The sequence below is a fragment of the Microcaecilia unicolor genome, chromosome 2, assembly GCF_901765095.1.
Source record: "Microcaecilia unicolor chromosome 2, aMicUni1.1, whole genome shotgun sequence".
Classification (NCBI taxonomy): domain Eukaryota; kingdom Metazoa; phylum Chordata; class Amphibia; order Gymnophiona; family Siphonopidae; genus Microcaecilia; species Microcaecilia unicolor.
The window spans coordinates 3,809,041-3,824,114 of NC_044032.1; the positions used below are offsets into that span (position 1 = coordinate 3,809,041).

A 15,074-nucleotide genomic window follows, 5' to 3' on the forward strand; every position below is an offset into this window, starting at 1 on the left:
CATTCAGGTAGCCAGGGTATTTTCCATTCCCCAGAGATCTTAAAATGGAGGGTTAAATGACTTACCCCAGATCACAAGGAATGTGACTTGGATTGGAACACTGGTTTACCCTGGTTCGTAACCCACTGCTCTAACCATTAAGCTACTCCTCCACTCCCAATTACAGCTCCAGCGTTTGAACAAATCATTACAACATGTTTGTGATAAACGGATGGGACAAAATATATGGTGTAACTGAAACATTTTTCTTGCTTTTATTGTATCTGTGCAAGATTTATTAGAATTAAATCTCATTCCATAGCTGCTCATTCTTCTGTATAGAATTTTTTAAGCTTTAAAATGCTTTTATCTTTGAATTATAGTTTGATCCAAATTTCACATATATTCATGTAATCCTTTTACGAAGTCCAAATTCATGCTGACAGATTTTAATAAACATTTCATCAAGGAGGGTTATGTTGTCGTATTACAGTGTCTTTTACCTCCGTCTACTTTTCTTCAGTCACCTCCATGCTCAGAATTGGCAAAAAGGTTTGTGAAGGAGCTGACATTCCCCTTCCAAGCAGCTCAGCCGGAAGCCTCTTCCCAGAAACATAAATTAAATGTGCTTTCAGTAAAGGGAAGGAGAGAGCAAGCAAATTATGCTCTCTCCCACAGCCAAACCTTTTTGCTGTAAAACCCTGCTCTCTGGGTGAGAAAAGGGGTCTGTGGATGTTTGAGCACCCCCAGTATTGGGCAAATGCTTTCTTTTGTCCAAGGAGATGAAATCTTTGATGGATTTGGTATCCACAATTATTCTAAGAAGGTTGCTCATATGGGGTCAGGTACAGTTTCTGGTAGTAGCTTTGCTAGAGGGGCAGATAAGCTACTAATCGTTTCTATAGTACTACTACTTAACATTTCTAAAGCGTTACTAGGGTTACGCAGCGCTGTACAATTTAACATGGAAGGACAGTCCCTGCTCAAGGAGCTTACAATCTAAAAGACAAATGTACAGTCAATCTGATAGGTCAGGCAGAATGGGGCAGCCTATATGTTCGAAAGGTTAGGTTCCGAAAGCAGCATTGAAGAGGTGAGCTTTAAGCAAGGATTTGAAGATGGGTAGGGAGGGGGCTTGTCGTAGGGACTGGGGAAGGTTGTTCCAGGCATAGGGTGAGGCAAGGCAAAATGGACGGAGCCTGGAGTTGGCAGTGGTGGAGAAGGGTACTGAGAGGAGGGATTTGTCTTGTGAGTGGAGGTTACGGGCAGGAACGTAGGGGGAGATGAGGGTAGAGAGGAGCAGCAGAGTGAGTGCATTTGTAAGTAAGGAGGAGAAGCTTGAATTGTATGTGGTATCTGATCGGAAGCCAGTGAAGTGACCTGAGGAGAGGGGTATGAGAATAACGGTTTTGGCGGAATATAAGACATGCGGCAGAGTACACAGCACTGTACACATTATATACAGGTACTTTCTCTGTCCCTAGTGGGCTCACAATCTAAGTTTTTGCAGCTGGGGCAATGGAGGGTTAAGTGACTTGCCCAAGGAGCTGCAGTGGGAATCAAACCCAGGTTGCCAGGATCAAAGCCTGCTGCACTAACCATTAGGCTACTCCTCCACTCCTAATGTGGAGCCTAGCATCATGTGCTACCATTTGTCGACATTAAATTTTATGTGCCATTTGGATGCCCAGCTTTCTAGTCTCTCAAGGTCCCCCTGCAATTTCTCACAATCTGCATGCAATTTAACAGCTTTGAATAGTTTTGTGTCATCTGCAAATACATTCGTCATTCCCATTTCCAGATGATTGAATATTTTGACACCCAACAGACAGGACTTAACAAAGATCTGGGTTTTGTAGCCCATTATAAACCATAAAGTTGTATTGCTATGTTTATCACCATATGCCTGGAATAGACTTCCTGAGCCGGTACGTCAAGCTCCATCTCTGACCGTCTTCAAATCTAAGCTAAAAGCCCACCTTTTTGATGCTGCTTTTAACTCCTAACCCTTATTCACTATGTTCAGAACCCTTATTTTATCATCCTCACTTTAATATTCCCTTATCTCTTGTTTGTCCTGTTTGTCCTAATTAGATTGTAAGCTCTGTCGAGCAGGGACTGTCTCTTCATGTTCAAGTGTACAGCGCTGCGTACGTCTAGTAGCGCTATAGAAATGATAAGTAGTAGTAGTAGTATCACCCTTCTCTCTCACCTATCCACCCCCATCCTGTTAGACTATCTCTGAAATGCTTTGATGTTCCCATGCATACCTCCTACCCATCCCCACCCTGTTAGACTGTCAATGAAATGCTTGGACGTTTTTCTTATATATACTGTCATCTACCACATTTGCTTATTTCCGATCTGACGAAGAAGGGCAACCTTCGGTAATGAAGAAATGTATTAAGTTATGTCCAATAAAAAAGGTACCATCTTATTTTCTTTTCCATGTTTTATTTTGTTTGATTTCTATTGATCACCTTTAAAAGTGGACTAACACGGCTACCACACCTCTCTACTCAGATTATTTATAAATGTGTTAAAAAGCACCAGTCCTATTACAGATCCTTATGGCATTCCACTGTCCACCTTCCTCCATTGAGAGAATTAGCCATTTAACCCTACTCTCTGTTTTCTATCTTTTAACCCCTACCCTGTTGACAACGGGATATTGACTGCTATCCCACGGCTTTTTAATTTCTTCAGGAGTCTCATAAGGGAATACTGTTCCCATACTGAGTTTTACCCATGCAATATTCAAACAGTTATCTAAACCAGTCCACCATTCAAGGAGAAGACTCAGAGCAGCATTTTAGAAAAGATGAACAAATCAAAATTGAGATGTCCAGGTCATGTCGTGTCATATGCTAAGGGCCCCTTTTACGAAGCTGCGGCAAAAGGGGGCCTGCGCTGTCAGCGTGTGGTTTTGGCATGCACCAAGGCCCCATTTTTACCATAGCGGGTAAAAGGTAGGTCTTTGTTTTTTTTTCAGGAAATGGCTGCGTGGCTGTTTCAGGGAGGGGGGAGCACTTACCACTGCCCATTGAGGTGGCAGTAAGGGCTCCCGCACTAGCCCGATCACACCGGATATGATGCACCCTGGGGGAGGGAAGTACCGCTGGGCTGCTGCGGTACGTCCCTTTTAGCGAGTGGTAAGCCTGCGTTGGGCTTACTGCCGCTTTGTAAAAGGACTTTTGAGTGTGCCAGTGGAAAATGTGGCCCATAGAATCTAATGGGAGATATGGACCATAAAACTCATCTAGTCAGTCCCAACTTTTTTTTCTAATAACTCAACAGCTCTTCAATATGATTTCATAGCATCCACAGAAGCAGTTCGGAAGTGAAAAGGCCAGGGCATTTTTTTTTTTGGGGGGGGGGGGGGGGGGTACTTGGGGGTACTGAGTACTGGCACCTTTTCCATTGTCTGCTAAAATTGACTCATAGTCCCCAAGTTTTAATGAAAGAGCTCAGGCTCTACACACCAATTCTGCCTTGTCATAGATTTTGTGACTGGTTACAGAGGGGCTGGCTATTGTGGGGTGGGTCCCTTGGTGATCACCCTACCCCTGAAGGGTGGCCTAGCATTTGAGTATTAGCACCTTTTCGCTAGAAAAAACGCACTGGAAAAGGCTTTCACCAAAATATTAATAGTGAAAGAAGTGGACCATCGGGTATCTTCAGAGACGATAAAGGGGCCCTTTCACTAAGCCCCGTAAACGTCTACACACGTCCAATGCACGCCAAAATGGAGTTACTGCCCGGCTACCACGTGGCTCTTGCTGTAATTTCATTTTTGGTGCGCATCTGAAAAATAATTGTTTTTTTTTGGACACGCCTATCAGACACACGCGAAGTGGCATTTGACGCGCGTAGGTCGTTACCGCCTGGTTATCCTGTGAGACTTTACTGCTAAGTCAATGGCTGGTGGTAAGGTCTCAGACTCGAAATGGATGCGTGGCAATTTTCATTTTGCCGCACGTCCATTTTCAGCAAAAAGGTTTTAAAAGGCATTTTTTACAGGTGCGCTGAAAAATGATTCTGCGCGTGCCCAAAACACGCGTCTACACTACTGCAGGCCTTTTTTCAGCGTGCCTTTCTAAAAGGGCCCTTAAAGCACTTTGGAACCATCTTCATTAGATTATTTGTCATTATCTAGACTCCTGAAGAAGTGAAACGAGGCTCATTGGGTCCTCCTTATTCTGCGATGTGTTTAAATTGTTCCCTGATGTTGGACATTGGATTGTTTGAAGATAAGTCTTTTGGACTATTTGGGGATTTTTGGGGGGGCCCTATTTGTGGTATTTGCCTTACTTTGAGTCAGGGGCGTAGCCAGACTTCGGCAGGAGGGGAGTCCAGAGCCTGAGGTGAGGGGGCATATTTTACCCCCCCCCCCCAGCACCACCGACCCCAGCTGCCATTTTTACCCCCCCCCCCTCACCACCACCACCGCTACCACCACTTTTGACCCCCCCCCCCCCTCCGACATAAACCCTTTCGGCCCCCCTTTCCCCTTGCCGCCGTCGGGTACCTTTGCTGGAAGGGGTCCCCAACCGCCGCCATCCGAAGTCCTCTTCTCCGGTGCGGTCGCACTGCTGATCTGCAAGCAAGGCTTCTGTTTCTGTGAGTCTGACGTCCTGTTCTCTATTAAGAGAAGCAAAAGACACTTATCTTGTCTGTGGCTTGAGCTACTGGGTACGCTCTACAGAGAGCCCCTGTTTCGCCAGCGCTTCATAACCCACAGCCACTCACAGTACCCTATAAATAAGCACAATAGGATAATCATAATTAATGCTAGAGAGAGACCTGAAAGTCTGTGGAATAACACTGGAACAAATAGTTACACATATCTTTTGCAGTGTCCACTTCAATTTCTGAGAGGACTGCTATGAACAAAATGGTGACCAGTATTTACAGAACTTGACAAGGGATATTGCAAATATCTCTCTATATAAAAGGCAAAACCAACATTCTATGAAGCCTCCAGCCGGAAGTGTGAAGGGGGCGAGATATCCGGTTTCCCTATGAATGTCTGCCCCGCCCTCTCTGTAACACAGTCAGTGAAGGAAAACAGCAGAGCACGAAATCAAATCGCTGGCTCTGTAACAGTGAAGGACTCAGAGGGGGGAGGGGAGAGAGGCCAGAGACACACACACTCCCACATGCACACAGAAGAAAACATTGCTAGCCCCCGTTTCATTTGCATCAGAAACGGGGCTTTTTTACTAGTATGATATAAATGATGGAAATACAATTTGTTACAACAATTTATAACCCATTTATAACAATTTATAACCAATGAAAAGTTATTCCGCTACTATGTATATCCATATGCTGCACAAGCTGCCATGTTTGAAAATATAAGGGAAATTAAATCAAAATGCCACCAACAAATAAAGAACGACAATGTGGATGAAGCAGGTCACAGGCTGGCTTGCTTTGTTTTGAGTGCACTGGATGACGGCTGCGCTGGGGAGTGGAAACCGAGATTTCATCGACTTAATTGGGTTCAACGTCTTGACGTCACTTCGTCTCCGACCTTAGGACCTGCGTGCGCAGGAAGTGAGGTCAAGTCGAGAGACATGCGCGGTTGGGAATGGTGGGTGTGGAAAGGGCGGTGACTGAGGCGGACGGACGTTTACTGGGCTAAATAGAAAGAACAGAAGTTGCTTACCTGTAGCAGATGATCTTGCAGCAGGTGACTCTCCCGTGACGTCACTGACCCGGACCAGTAGCAAAGCATAAAATTAAAGTTCTCCGAAGACAAGCAGACTGATATTCTCACAAGTGGGTGACGCCACGTCGGCCCCGGAGGATTTTAAAGCAAAATCTAAAAATCTCTTTTACGGCCTACCGTCGCGCGAGCGATCGCACTGCGCATGTGCGCACACCTCTTCCCGCTCGCTGTGCGGACAGGCCCCTCAGTTCTTCTTTTTCCGCGTCTGAGGAGACACGGAGTTCGTTAGTGCTTCGTGTTTTCTTCAGGTCCTCGGAGTTAAATCTCTTTTTTATTTTACCCTTTTGGGTGTTCTTTATTTTTTCATTTGTACTTTCTCATGGCAGGCTCATTGTGGCTTACATATACAGGTACTTTTTGTACCTGGGGCAAGGAAAGGTTAAGTAATTGCCAGAGTCACAAGGGGCTGTGTCTGAAATGAGAATCAAAACTTATAAGTTTTTCTTTATAAGTTTCTTTTTTTCTTTTTTCTTATTAAACAAGAGTGTGCTGGTAAATTGTTATCTGTGGGCTCTCTCTCGCCAGCAAAGTAAAACAAGCCCACATTTTAGGAGGGGTTTTTGACTGGCTCCAATTCAGCATAGCCACCATAAAAAAAAAAAATGTCCGTACCGGCCAATCTGCCTGTCGGGGGGAAGTTTAAATTTTCTCCACCAAAGGTGACTTCTTGTAACCTCCAACCGGTGGGTTTTTCAAATAGTCCGGTTAGGATACATTCTCAATCTGGAATCAAACCCTCCACATTGCTCATTGGGAGCTTAATCCTTTAGCTTCCATCACAAGTGGGTACTTGCAGAGGAACTCTCTGCTTTTCTCAGCACAAATGCAGTCGAGCCCGTTCCACCAGGGCAAGAAGGGTTGAGATTCTATTCCAGGTGCTTCCTTGTGGGTTGCGTCCCATCATAGACATAAGGGGCCTAAACAGATATTTGGTTCAGGATGCTTTCCCTGGGCATCCTTCTTCCCATACTTCAGGAAAACGATTGGTTATGCTCTCTGGACTTACAGGATACTTATACCCAGTTTGCGTCCAAAGTATGTTTTTCCTAGTGCCTGGCTGTTGTTGCAGTGTATCTTCATGGACTGGGAGTGCATGTGTTCCCTTAACACGATGATTGCCCGTCTCAACAGATTACAGCACAGTAAATATTGAGACTTCTAGGCACATGGCTTCCACAGTTCACGTAACTCCCATAGCACTTTTACACATGACATCCGCTCAGTGCATCCTAGCTTCCCAGTGGTATCAAGTTCAGGGTATCTAGAGGATGTGACCCAACTGTTCACCAGTTTTCGGAATTCCCTTCAGAGGTGGTCAATTCTCTCCATTTTGATTCTGAGGCGTCCCGTCCAACTTCCTCAGTCACAAAAGCTGCTGACGAAGGTTGCATCCCTCCTGGCTATCCAACCAAATTATTTTAATTCAACCAAACAATCGGGTTGTGAGGTACTCGATAACAAAGGAGTACTGGATCTTGCCCTATGAGTCAGGATGCCATGCAGATGTAGCGGTGGGCCCGCCAACGCGGCATGTTTTCTCCAAGCCACTTATCTAGTTGGCGTAAACAGCAGTCTGGCCGACAGGCTGAGCAGGATAATGCTACAGTCATGGTTGTTGAGCATGGCTGTAGCTCGAGAGATCTTCCGGAAGTGAGATACCCCCTCAGTGGATCTTTTTGCTACTTAGTCCAATCACAAAGTCCCTCAGTTCTGTTCCAGGCTGCAGGTTCACGGCAGGCTAGCATCGGATGCCTTTCTCCTTCATTGGGCGACAGGCTTTCTGTATGCGTATCCTCCCATACCTCTGGTGGAAAAGACTTTGCTGATTCTCAAGCAAGATTGTGGAGCCATGATTCTGATCGCTCCCTTCTAGCCGCGTCAGATATGGTTCCCTCTTCTTCTGGAGTTGGAATGTTTTCCAGCTCTCATTACGCAGAACGAGGGGGCACTTCTACATCCCAACCTCCAATCTCTGGCTCATACGGTCTGGATGTTGAGAGTGTGGGTTTCGTTGAGTCTTCCAGAGAGTGTCTCCCGAGTCTTGCTTGCTTCCAGAAAGATTCCACAAAGAGGTGTTATTCTTTTTCATGGAAGAGGTTTGCCGTCTGGTGTGACAGCAAGGCCCTAGATCCTGCCTCTTGTCTTATACAGACCTTGCTTGAGTTCTTTCTACACCTGTCTGAGTCTGGTCTCAAGACCAACTCTGTCAGTGTTCATCTTCGTGCAATAAGTGCTTATCATCAACGTGTAGAAGGTCAGCCTTTAGCTGTCCACTTCATGAGAGGTTTACTTCTCCCCCAATATTGAGAGAATTCCTTGTATGTGTCTAGGGGGGGTTATTTCTGTTGGGCTTAGCACCCCCAATAATTTTGAAAATTGGCTCTTATGCTTCGGTCAAAGCCCCTATCACTCCTTATCCAGTATCTTGGGGTCTCAATGTCGTTTTCATCCAGCTGCTGCAAGCTCAATTTGGGCCACTGGATTCCTGCCATCTGAAGTATTGGACCTGGAAGGTCGTTTTCCTTGGTGGCTGTTCCTTCAACTCGTAAGGTCGGTGAGCTTCAGACTCTAGTAGCTCAAGCGCCTTACCTTACTTCTCATCTTAACAGAGTAGTTCTCCGCATGCAGCCAAAGTTCTTACTGGCGCTGGTATCAGAGTACCATCTGATCCAGTCAATTGTCTTGCCAACATTCTTTCTCCCTCATCTTACAAGCCCTGGCGAAAGCAAGCTGCGCACTTTTTACATGGAGCGGATGAGCTCCCTCAGACAGTCCGCCCAGTTGTTTATTTCTTTTCATGCCAGTTGCTGTCGGAAACCGCATCATTTCTTCTTGGCTAGCAGATTGCATCTCCTTCGTTTTTGTCCAAGCTGGACTGACTCTAGAGGGCCATGTCACGGCTCACAAAATTAGAGCCATGGCTGAGACGGTGGCTCATCTAAGATCAGTCACTATTGAAGAGATCTGCAAGGCTGCGGTGTGGTCATCAGTCCACACATTCACATTTCACTACTGCCTTCAGCAGGATGGCCGACGCGACAGTCGGTTTGGGCAGTCGGGGCTGCAGAACTTATTTGGGGTTTAGAATCCAACTCCAACCCTCCTAAGCCCATGTTTGTTCTGTTCCAGACTACACTCATTTAGATGTTTCTTCTTTTCAGGTCAATTTTTATTCTGGCCTCGCCGTTGCGAGACTAAATTGACCACTGTTTGTTGTGTTGTGTAAGCCTGGAAGCTAGGGATACCCCACTTGTGAGAATATCAGCCTGCTTGTCTTCGAAGAAAGAGTAGTTACTTACCTGTAACAGGTGTTCTCCGAAGACAGCAGGCTGCATATTCTCACAAACCCTCCCACCTCCCCTTTTGGAGTTGTCGCCTTCATCTTTTGGATTTAACTGAGGGGCGTGTCCGCACAGCGAGCGGGAAGATGTGTGCGCACATGCGCAATGCGATCGCTCGCGCGACAAAACACCATAAAAGAGATTTTTAGATTTTGCTTTGAAATCCTCCGGGGCCGACGTGACATCACCCACTTGTGAAAATATGCAGCCTGCTGTCTTCGGAGAACACCTGTTACAGGTAAGTAACTACTCTTTATTTACATACGCGCCCCGTGCAGGTTCCCCCAGTATAAACGCGCAGTAACACCGCCCCCCACATCCCCACAGGAAGTGAGGTCAAGTGGAGGAGACATGCGCGGTCGGAACGGTGGGCGGCGACTGAGGGAGGCGGACTTGTTCTGGGCTAAATAGAACAGAAGTTGCTTACCTGTAGCAGACGATCTTGCAGCAAGTGACGTCACTGACCCGGACCAGTAGCAAAGCATAAAATTAAAGTTATTTACATACGCGCCCCGTGCAGGTCCCCCCCCCCATCCCCACAGGAAGTGAGGTCAAGTGGAGACATGCGCTGTCGGAACGGTGGGCGGCGACTGAGGGAGGCGGACTTGTTCCTGGCTGAGCTAGGCATGGGCCGGGGCGAGGGAGGAGACAGGCGAGTCCCCGGCTCTGCTCGAGGCCTGCGGAAGTGGCAGGGGGCGGGGACTCTTCTTCCTGCTCTGTTGTGGAAAGATGCCCAGAGGCCACTGCTGGAGCCCGGAGGAGGTGCGCCTCCTGCTGGCCCGGATCGGCCACTCGGGGGGCGTCCGGCTGCTCATGGCCTCCACCAGCCGGCCTAACGAAGCGCTGTGGCGGGACATCTGCGGGGAGCTGGCGGCCCGGGGTTACCCGCGCAACGTGGCCCAGTGCCGGGCCAAGTGGAAGAAGATGAAGCAGGCCTTCTACTCGGAGAGGGAGGCCCGGAGGCAGGGCCAGGGGAGGCCGCAGGGCCTGTGCTCCCCCCGCCACTACGGCCTCCTCCGCCGCCTCTGGAAGCAGGCGGGCCGGCCCGTGTTCGGCGAGCGACGGCTCCCGGGTGAGAGACGGAGGGAGGGAGGGGGCGGGGCTGCTGCCAGAGGGGAATCGCGAAACCCCATTCGGTACCAGGGGCAATGGATCTACTTACTTTATTAATGCTTTGTTACTTTTTCTCTATTAGATTGTAAGCTCCACTTTCTAGCGCTATATAAATGCTAAACAGTAGCAGCACTGTACACCATACACAGAAGACAGTCCCTGCTCAAACAGCTTACTATCTAGATAAGACAAGTAAACAGAACAAACTAAGGGGAAGGGAATCAATAGAAATCAAACAAAATAAAACACGGAAAAGAAAATAAGATGATACCTTTTTTATTGGACATAACTTAATACATTTCTTGATTAGCTTTCGAAGGTTGCCCTTCTTCTACATGGAATCTTGCTAGTCTTTGAGATTCTACTTGGAATGTTGCTACTCTTTGGGGTTCTACATGGAATCTTGCTACTCTTTGGGATTCTACATGGAATGTTGCCACTCTTTGGGGTTCTACATGTTAAATAGAGAGGTGTGGTAGCCGTGTTAGTCCACTCTTAAAGGTTATCAATAGAAATCAAACAAAATAAAACATGGAAAAGAAAATAAGATGATACCTTTTTTATTGGACATAACTTAATACATTTCTTGATTAGCTTTCGAAGGTTGCCCTTCTTCCTCAGATCGGAAATAAGCAAATGTTGGTAGATGACAGTATATATAAGTGAAACATCAAAGCATTACTATGACAGTAAAATAGATACCATTGGAGATTCTACATGGAATGTTGCTACTATTGGAGATTCTACATGGAATGTTGCTACTATTGGAGATTCTACATGGAATGTTGCTATTCCACTAGCAACATTCCATGTAGAAGGCTGCGCAGGCTTCTGTTTCTGTGAGTCTGATGTCCTGCACGTACGTGCAGGACGTCAGACTCGCAGAAGCCTGCGCGGCCACATTGGTGATCTACAAGGGCCGACTTCTAGTGGAATAGGAACATTCCATGTAGAATCTATAGAAATCAAACAAAATAAAACATGGAAAAGAAAATAAGATGATACCTTTTTTATTGGACATAACTTAATACATTTCTTGATTAGCTTTCGAAGGTTGCCCTTCTTCCTCAGATCGGAAATAAGCAAATATGCTAGCTGACAGTGTATATAAGTGAAAACATTCAAGCATTACTATGACAGTCTGACAGGGTGGGAGGATGGGGGTGGGTCGTGTTTTAATTTCCCCTTCTTGGACCTCTTTCTGACTCCAGATCACACGGGGGACTAAAGATACCTATTTCATATAACAGGTTCTGTATGGTTTCTCCCACCTCCATTGTCACCCAATCACAAGGAGGTCTGTTCTGGGTTTGCATTAGGGGCTGTAATCGAATTCTAATTCCCATAACTACTGCTTTCTGTCTTCCTGGATCTAGGTATACTCTGGGCTATTTATGTTCCCAGATAATGCCTATTAAAAATCTGTCTAAGTTTCTCCTGAGACTGAGTGTATGTGATGTGCCTTGTAAGCTAAATGTAAGGTAAAGAGAAGATAGAATAAAGACAGAGATAGGTTTAAATAGATAGATACATTTTATTTCTTACCCAAAGACAAGTCTTCAAGTTGGTACGAATACAGACATCAGACTTTAATCAGGTACAATCAGCAGACAGATTCTGGGTAGAACCGGACAGAGCCCTGCCGTCTGACAGAAGCGTTGGGGAAAATTCCAAAGCTATGGCAATTTGTCCCCTCTTTTATACACAAACCTCTCCATAGAAGTCTATGGAGAGATACCTAGCTCTCACTTTCTGAGATGATACTTTCCCACACAGTCTTATCAGCATGTTTTGGGAAGCGTTGAGATAACAGTTCCACATCTGTCTGTGTCGCAATACTTTTAAGAACTCTGTATAACCTCTGTAGCCTTCTATACAAAACTAATAGACTCCATTTTGTTCATCTGATTTAAAGTGACAGTTGTACCAGTTTGTGTCAGGACTCATTGTTCAGACCTGCTTTTTGCAGATTCTCAAATATTAAATCACTTTCTTGTTGTTTGGCCTAGTCAGTACTTCTTCAGTTATTTTAGGCTGCATAGCTTTACCTATCACTATTCCAGTGGCAGATCTAAAGCCAGGCCATATATTAACATTCGGAAGTATGCATGGGGACATCAAAGCATATCATTGATATTCTAACAGGATGGGTGTGGATAGGTGAGGGGTGGGGTGATCAACAGAGACATACAGCTTTATGGTTTATAATGGGCTAGGAACCCCAGATCCTTGTTAAGTCCTTTCTGTTGGGTGTTAAAATATTCAATCATTCTGACTTCAAAGGTCTTACGTTCTTGTATGGTTTTAAAGTTACCTTTCAGGATTCTCACTGTGAAGTCACTGGTACAGTGTCCTGGTCCTGGTAAGGGAATAAAGAGGTGAGGATAAAAGGACAGGGCAAGAGAGTTGTATCCCACATTTCCCCACCAGTTTGCAGGCTCAGTGTGGTTTACATAGTGTCGTAGATGCGATCGCCAATTCCGGTTATAACAAATACAAAGTGAGGTTGTGGTAAAGTAAAGTTCATGTGTGACAGACACATTGGGGAATCGTTAGAAGAAGAGTTAGGTAATGTCCAGTATGAGCTTTGGTTTTGTTGTGTTCCTGGGTTAAGGCATTTAAGTAGGATGGTTAGGGTATGCCTTTTTGAACAAGTTAGTTTTTAGTAATTTCCGGAATTTCAGGTGGTCATATGTTGTTTTCACGGCGCTTGGTAATGTGTTCCATAGTTGTGTGCTTATGTAGGAGAAGCTGGATGCATAGGTTGATTTGTATTTGAGTCCTTTGCAGCTTGGGTGATGGAGATTTAGGTATGTTCGTGTTGATCTTAATGTGTTTCTGGTTGGTAGGGTCTATGAGGTCTGTCATGTATCCTGGGGCTTCTCCGTAAATGATTTTGTGAACCAGGGTGCAGATTTTGAACGCGATGCATTCTTTGATTGGCAGCCAGTGCAGTTTTTCTTGTATGGATTTGGCACTTTCGAATTTCGTTTTTCCAAATATAAGCCTGGCTGCTGTGTTTTGAGTAGTTTGGAGTTTCTTTATGATTTGTTCTTTGCATCCCGCATAGATACCGTTACAATAGTCTAGATGGCTTAGTACCATAGATTGTACCAAGTTGCGAAATACTTCTCTCGGGGGAAAAAAGGTTTCACTCGTTTGAGCTTCTACATTGAGTGGATTTGCCCAAATTTCTACCTGTATATACTATGTAAACCGCTTTGAGGGGCTCTTTTACTAAGGCGCATATAACCTGCATCGAATTAGAACTACTGCCCGGCTACCGCATGCCCCAGGCAGTAATTCTAATTTTTACGCATGTCCGATACGCACGCCAGAAAATATTTTTGGTTTTCTGGCGCACAGCGCTAACTGGGCGATAATCGGCAGTATACGCACGCTGACAATTACTGCCTGGTTAACCCATGAGACCTTACCGCTAATAGTGGGTGGCAGTATGGTCACAGACCCAAAATGAACGCGCACCAATTTCTATTTTGCCGCATGTCCATTTTCAGCTAAAAAGGGAGGAAAAAGGCCTTTTTTTGCCGGCATGCTAAAAAATGGACATGCGCATCCAAAACGCACCTACATTAGCACAGGCCATTTTTTTGGCGCGCCTTAGTAAAAGAATCCCTGAGTGTAGTTGTGAAAACCACAGAAAGGCGGTATATCAAGTCCCATTCCCTTTCCCCAGTATTTTATATTTCAGATAACACCCCCCCCCCCCCCCCCCAAAAAAAAAAAAAAAACATTTATTGAAAGTTTTATGTGTCCATGGTTTCTAGGCAGGACATTAGAAGCATTAAGAAAGAAAGGGAACGTGCACTTTAAGCTTCTAAGAAGCAACCTCTGTGCGGGGTTTAAAAACAGATCTGTGCCTTTATATTGGTTAGGCATTTGCCTCTGGCCATGTGTGTGTCTGTACATGCATGGTAAAAATCATCTTATTGCTGCAATCAGTTGGCTCTCCCAGTGTACCTGAAATAACCTTTTTTTCCCCCCTTTTAGTCTTGAGATTCTTGTTCCTGGCTTCAGAGAGTGTTTTTGGTGAAACTTCCTGTATTGTGTCTGGGCTATTGTTTCCCAAGTGTTTGCTTGACTATGAGTTTTGCTTGGCTTTCTGATGTTATGAGGGGAAGGGGAAGAGATTTCGATACAAGGAATGTGCTGCCTTTCATTGTCCTTTTAATTGGCTGGAGGAGTATTGTTTTAGTAGCAAAGCATGCAAGCATATAAAGGACTTCCTAAGTTTGTCACGTCAAGGGTATAAAAAGGTGATCGTCTGACAACTGGAGGGATTAAGGTATGACACCTCCTTAATCCCCCCTCCGTCTCCTGAAAATGAAACTGAAAGGGGGTACCAGGCTCTCCCAGCTTCAGATATTATGGGCAAAGAGGTTGGATGAACAGGAGACAGCATGACATCTCAAAGCTGAAGCCGGTCCACCCAAGGAGGTTTTCATTCTCCTTAAAACAGCCACCGCCATCTTAATACACACAAAATAATGTAATTGATAGGGCGACAAGCTCTTCCTACTGGCTTCAGGCCGTGTAATGGTCCGAGCATGCTCCTGTTGTCTTCTGTTCATCAGACCTCCTTGATTATGGCATTCTTAACAAAGCAGGAAGCAAGTCTGAGGAGTAGCCTAGTGGTTAGTGAGGTGGACTTTAAACCCAGGGACCCAGGTTCAAATCCCACTTTAACTCTTATTTTGTTAATTGTGAGCCCTTCAGGAACAGAAAAATACCTACTGTACCTAAATGTACACCTCTTCAATAGCCTTCATGCGGCTTATGTACGTAGGTAAAGTAGGGGGGGGGGTTCTGTTTCTGGAGAGCCCACAAAAAAAAATAAATAAATGAGTTGAAGTGGGATTTGAACCTGTGTCCCTTGGTTTGTTAAA

General features: G+C 45.5%; 1 protein-coding gene and 1 long non-coding RNA gene across 6 annotated transcripts in view; one reads left to right on the top strand and one right to left on the bottom strand.

Moving 5' to 3' along the window:
- LOC115462757 overlaps window positions 1–9,571 on the bottom strand; it is a 32,166-nt gene extending 22,595 nt beyond the window's left edge. The window contains exons 1-2 of the long non-coding RNA XR_003940953.1: window positions 9,482–9,571; window positions 4,508–4,620 (exon numbers count right to left, since the gene is read on the bottom strand). This is a non-coding gene — a long non-coding RNA (uncharacterized LOC115462757). The remainder of the gene's footprint in view (window positions 1–4,507; window positions 4,621–9,481) is intronic.
- Window positions 9,572–9,623: 52 nt separating this feature from the next.
- Window positions 9,624–15,074, top strand: part of LOC115462756 — a 52,109-nt gene continuing 46,658 nt past the window's right edge. For 4 of the 5 annotated variants that reach the window (XR_003940952.1, XM_030192737.1, XM_030192738.1 and 1 more), the window contains exon 1: window positions 9,625–10,126. Coding sequence is in view for 4 of the 5 variants with exons in the window: in XM_030192737.1 (XP_030048597.1) it covers window positions 9,784–10,126 (343 nt within the window). In the remaining variant the exon portion in view is untranslated. Of the gene's footprint in view, window positions 10,127–15,074 lie in introns of all 5 variants that reach the window. The other variant, XM_030192739.1, reaches the window with a different exon arrangement.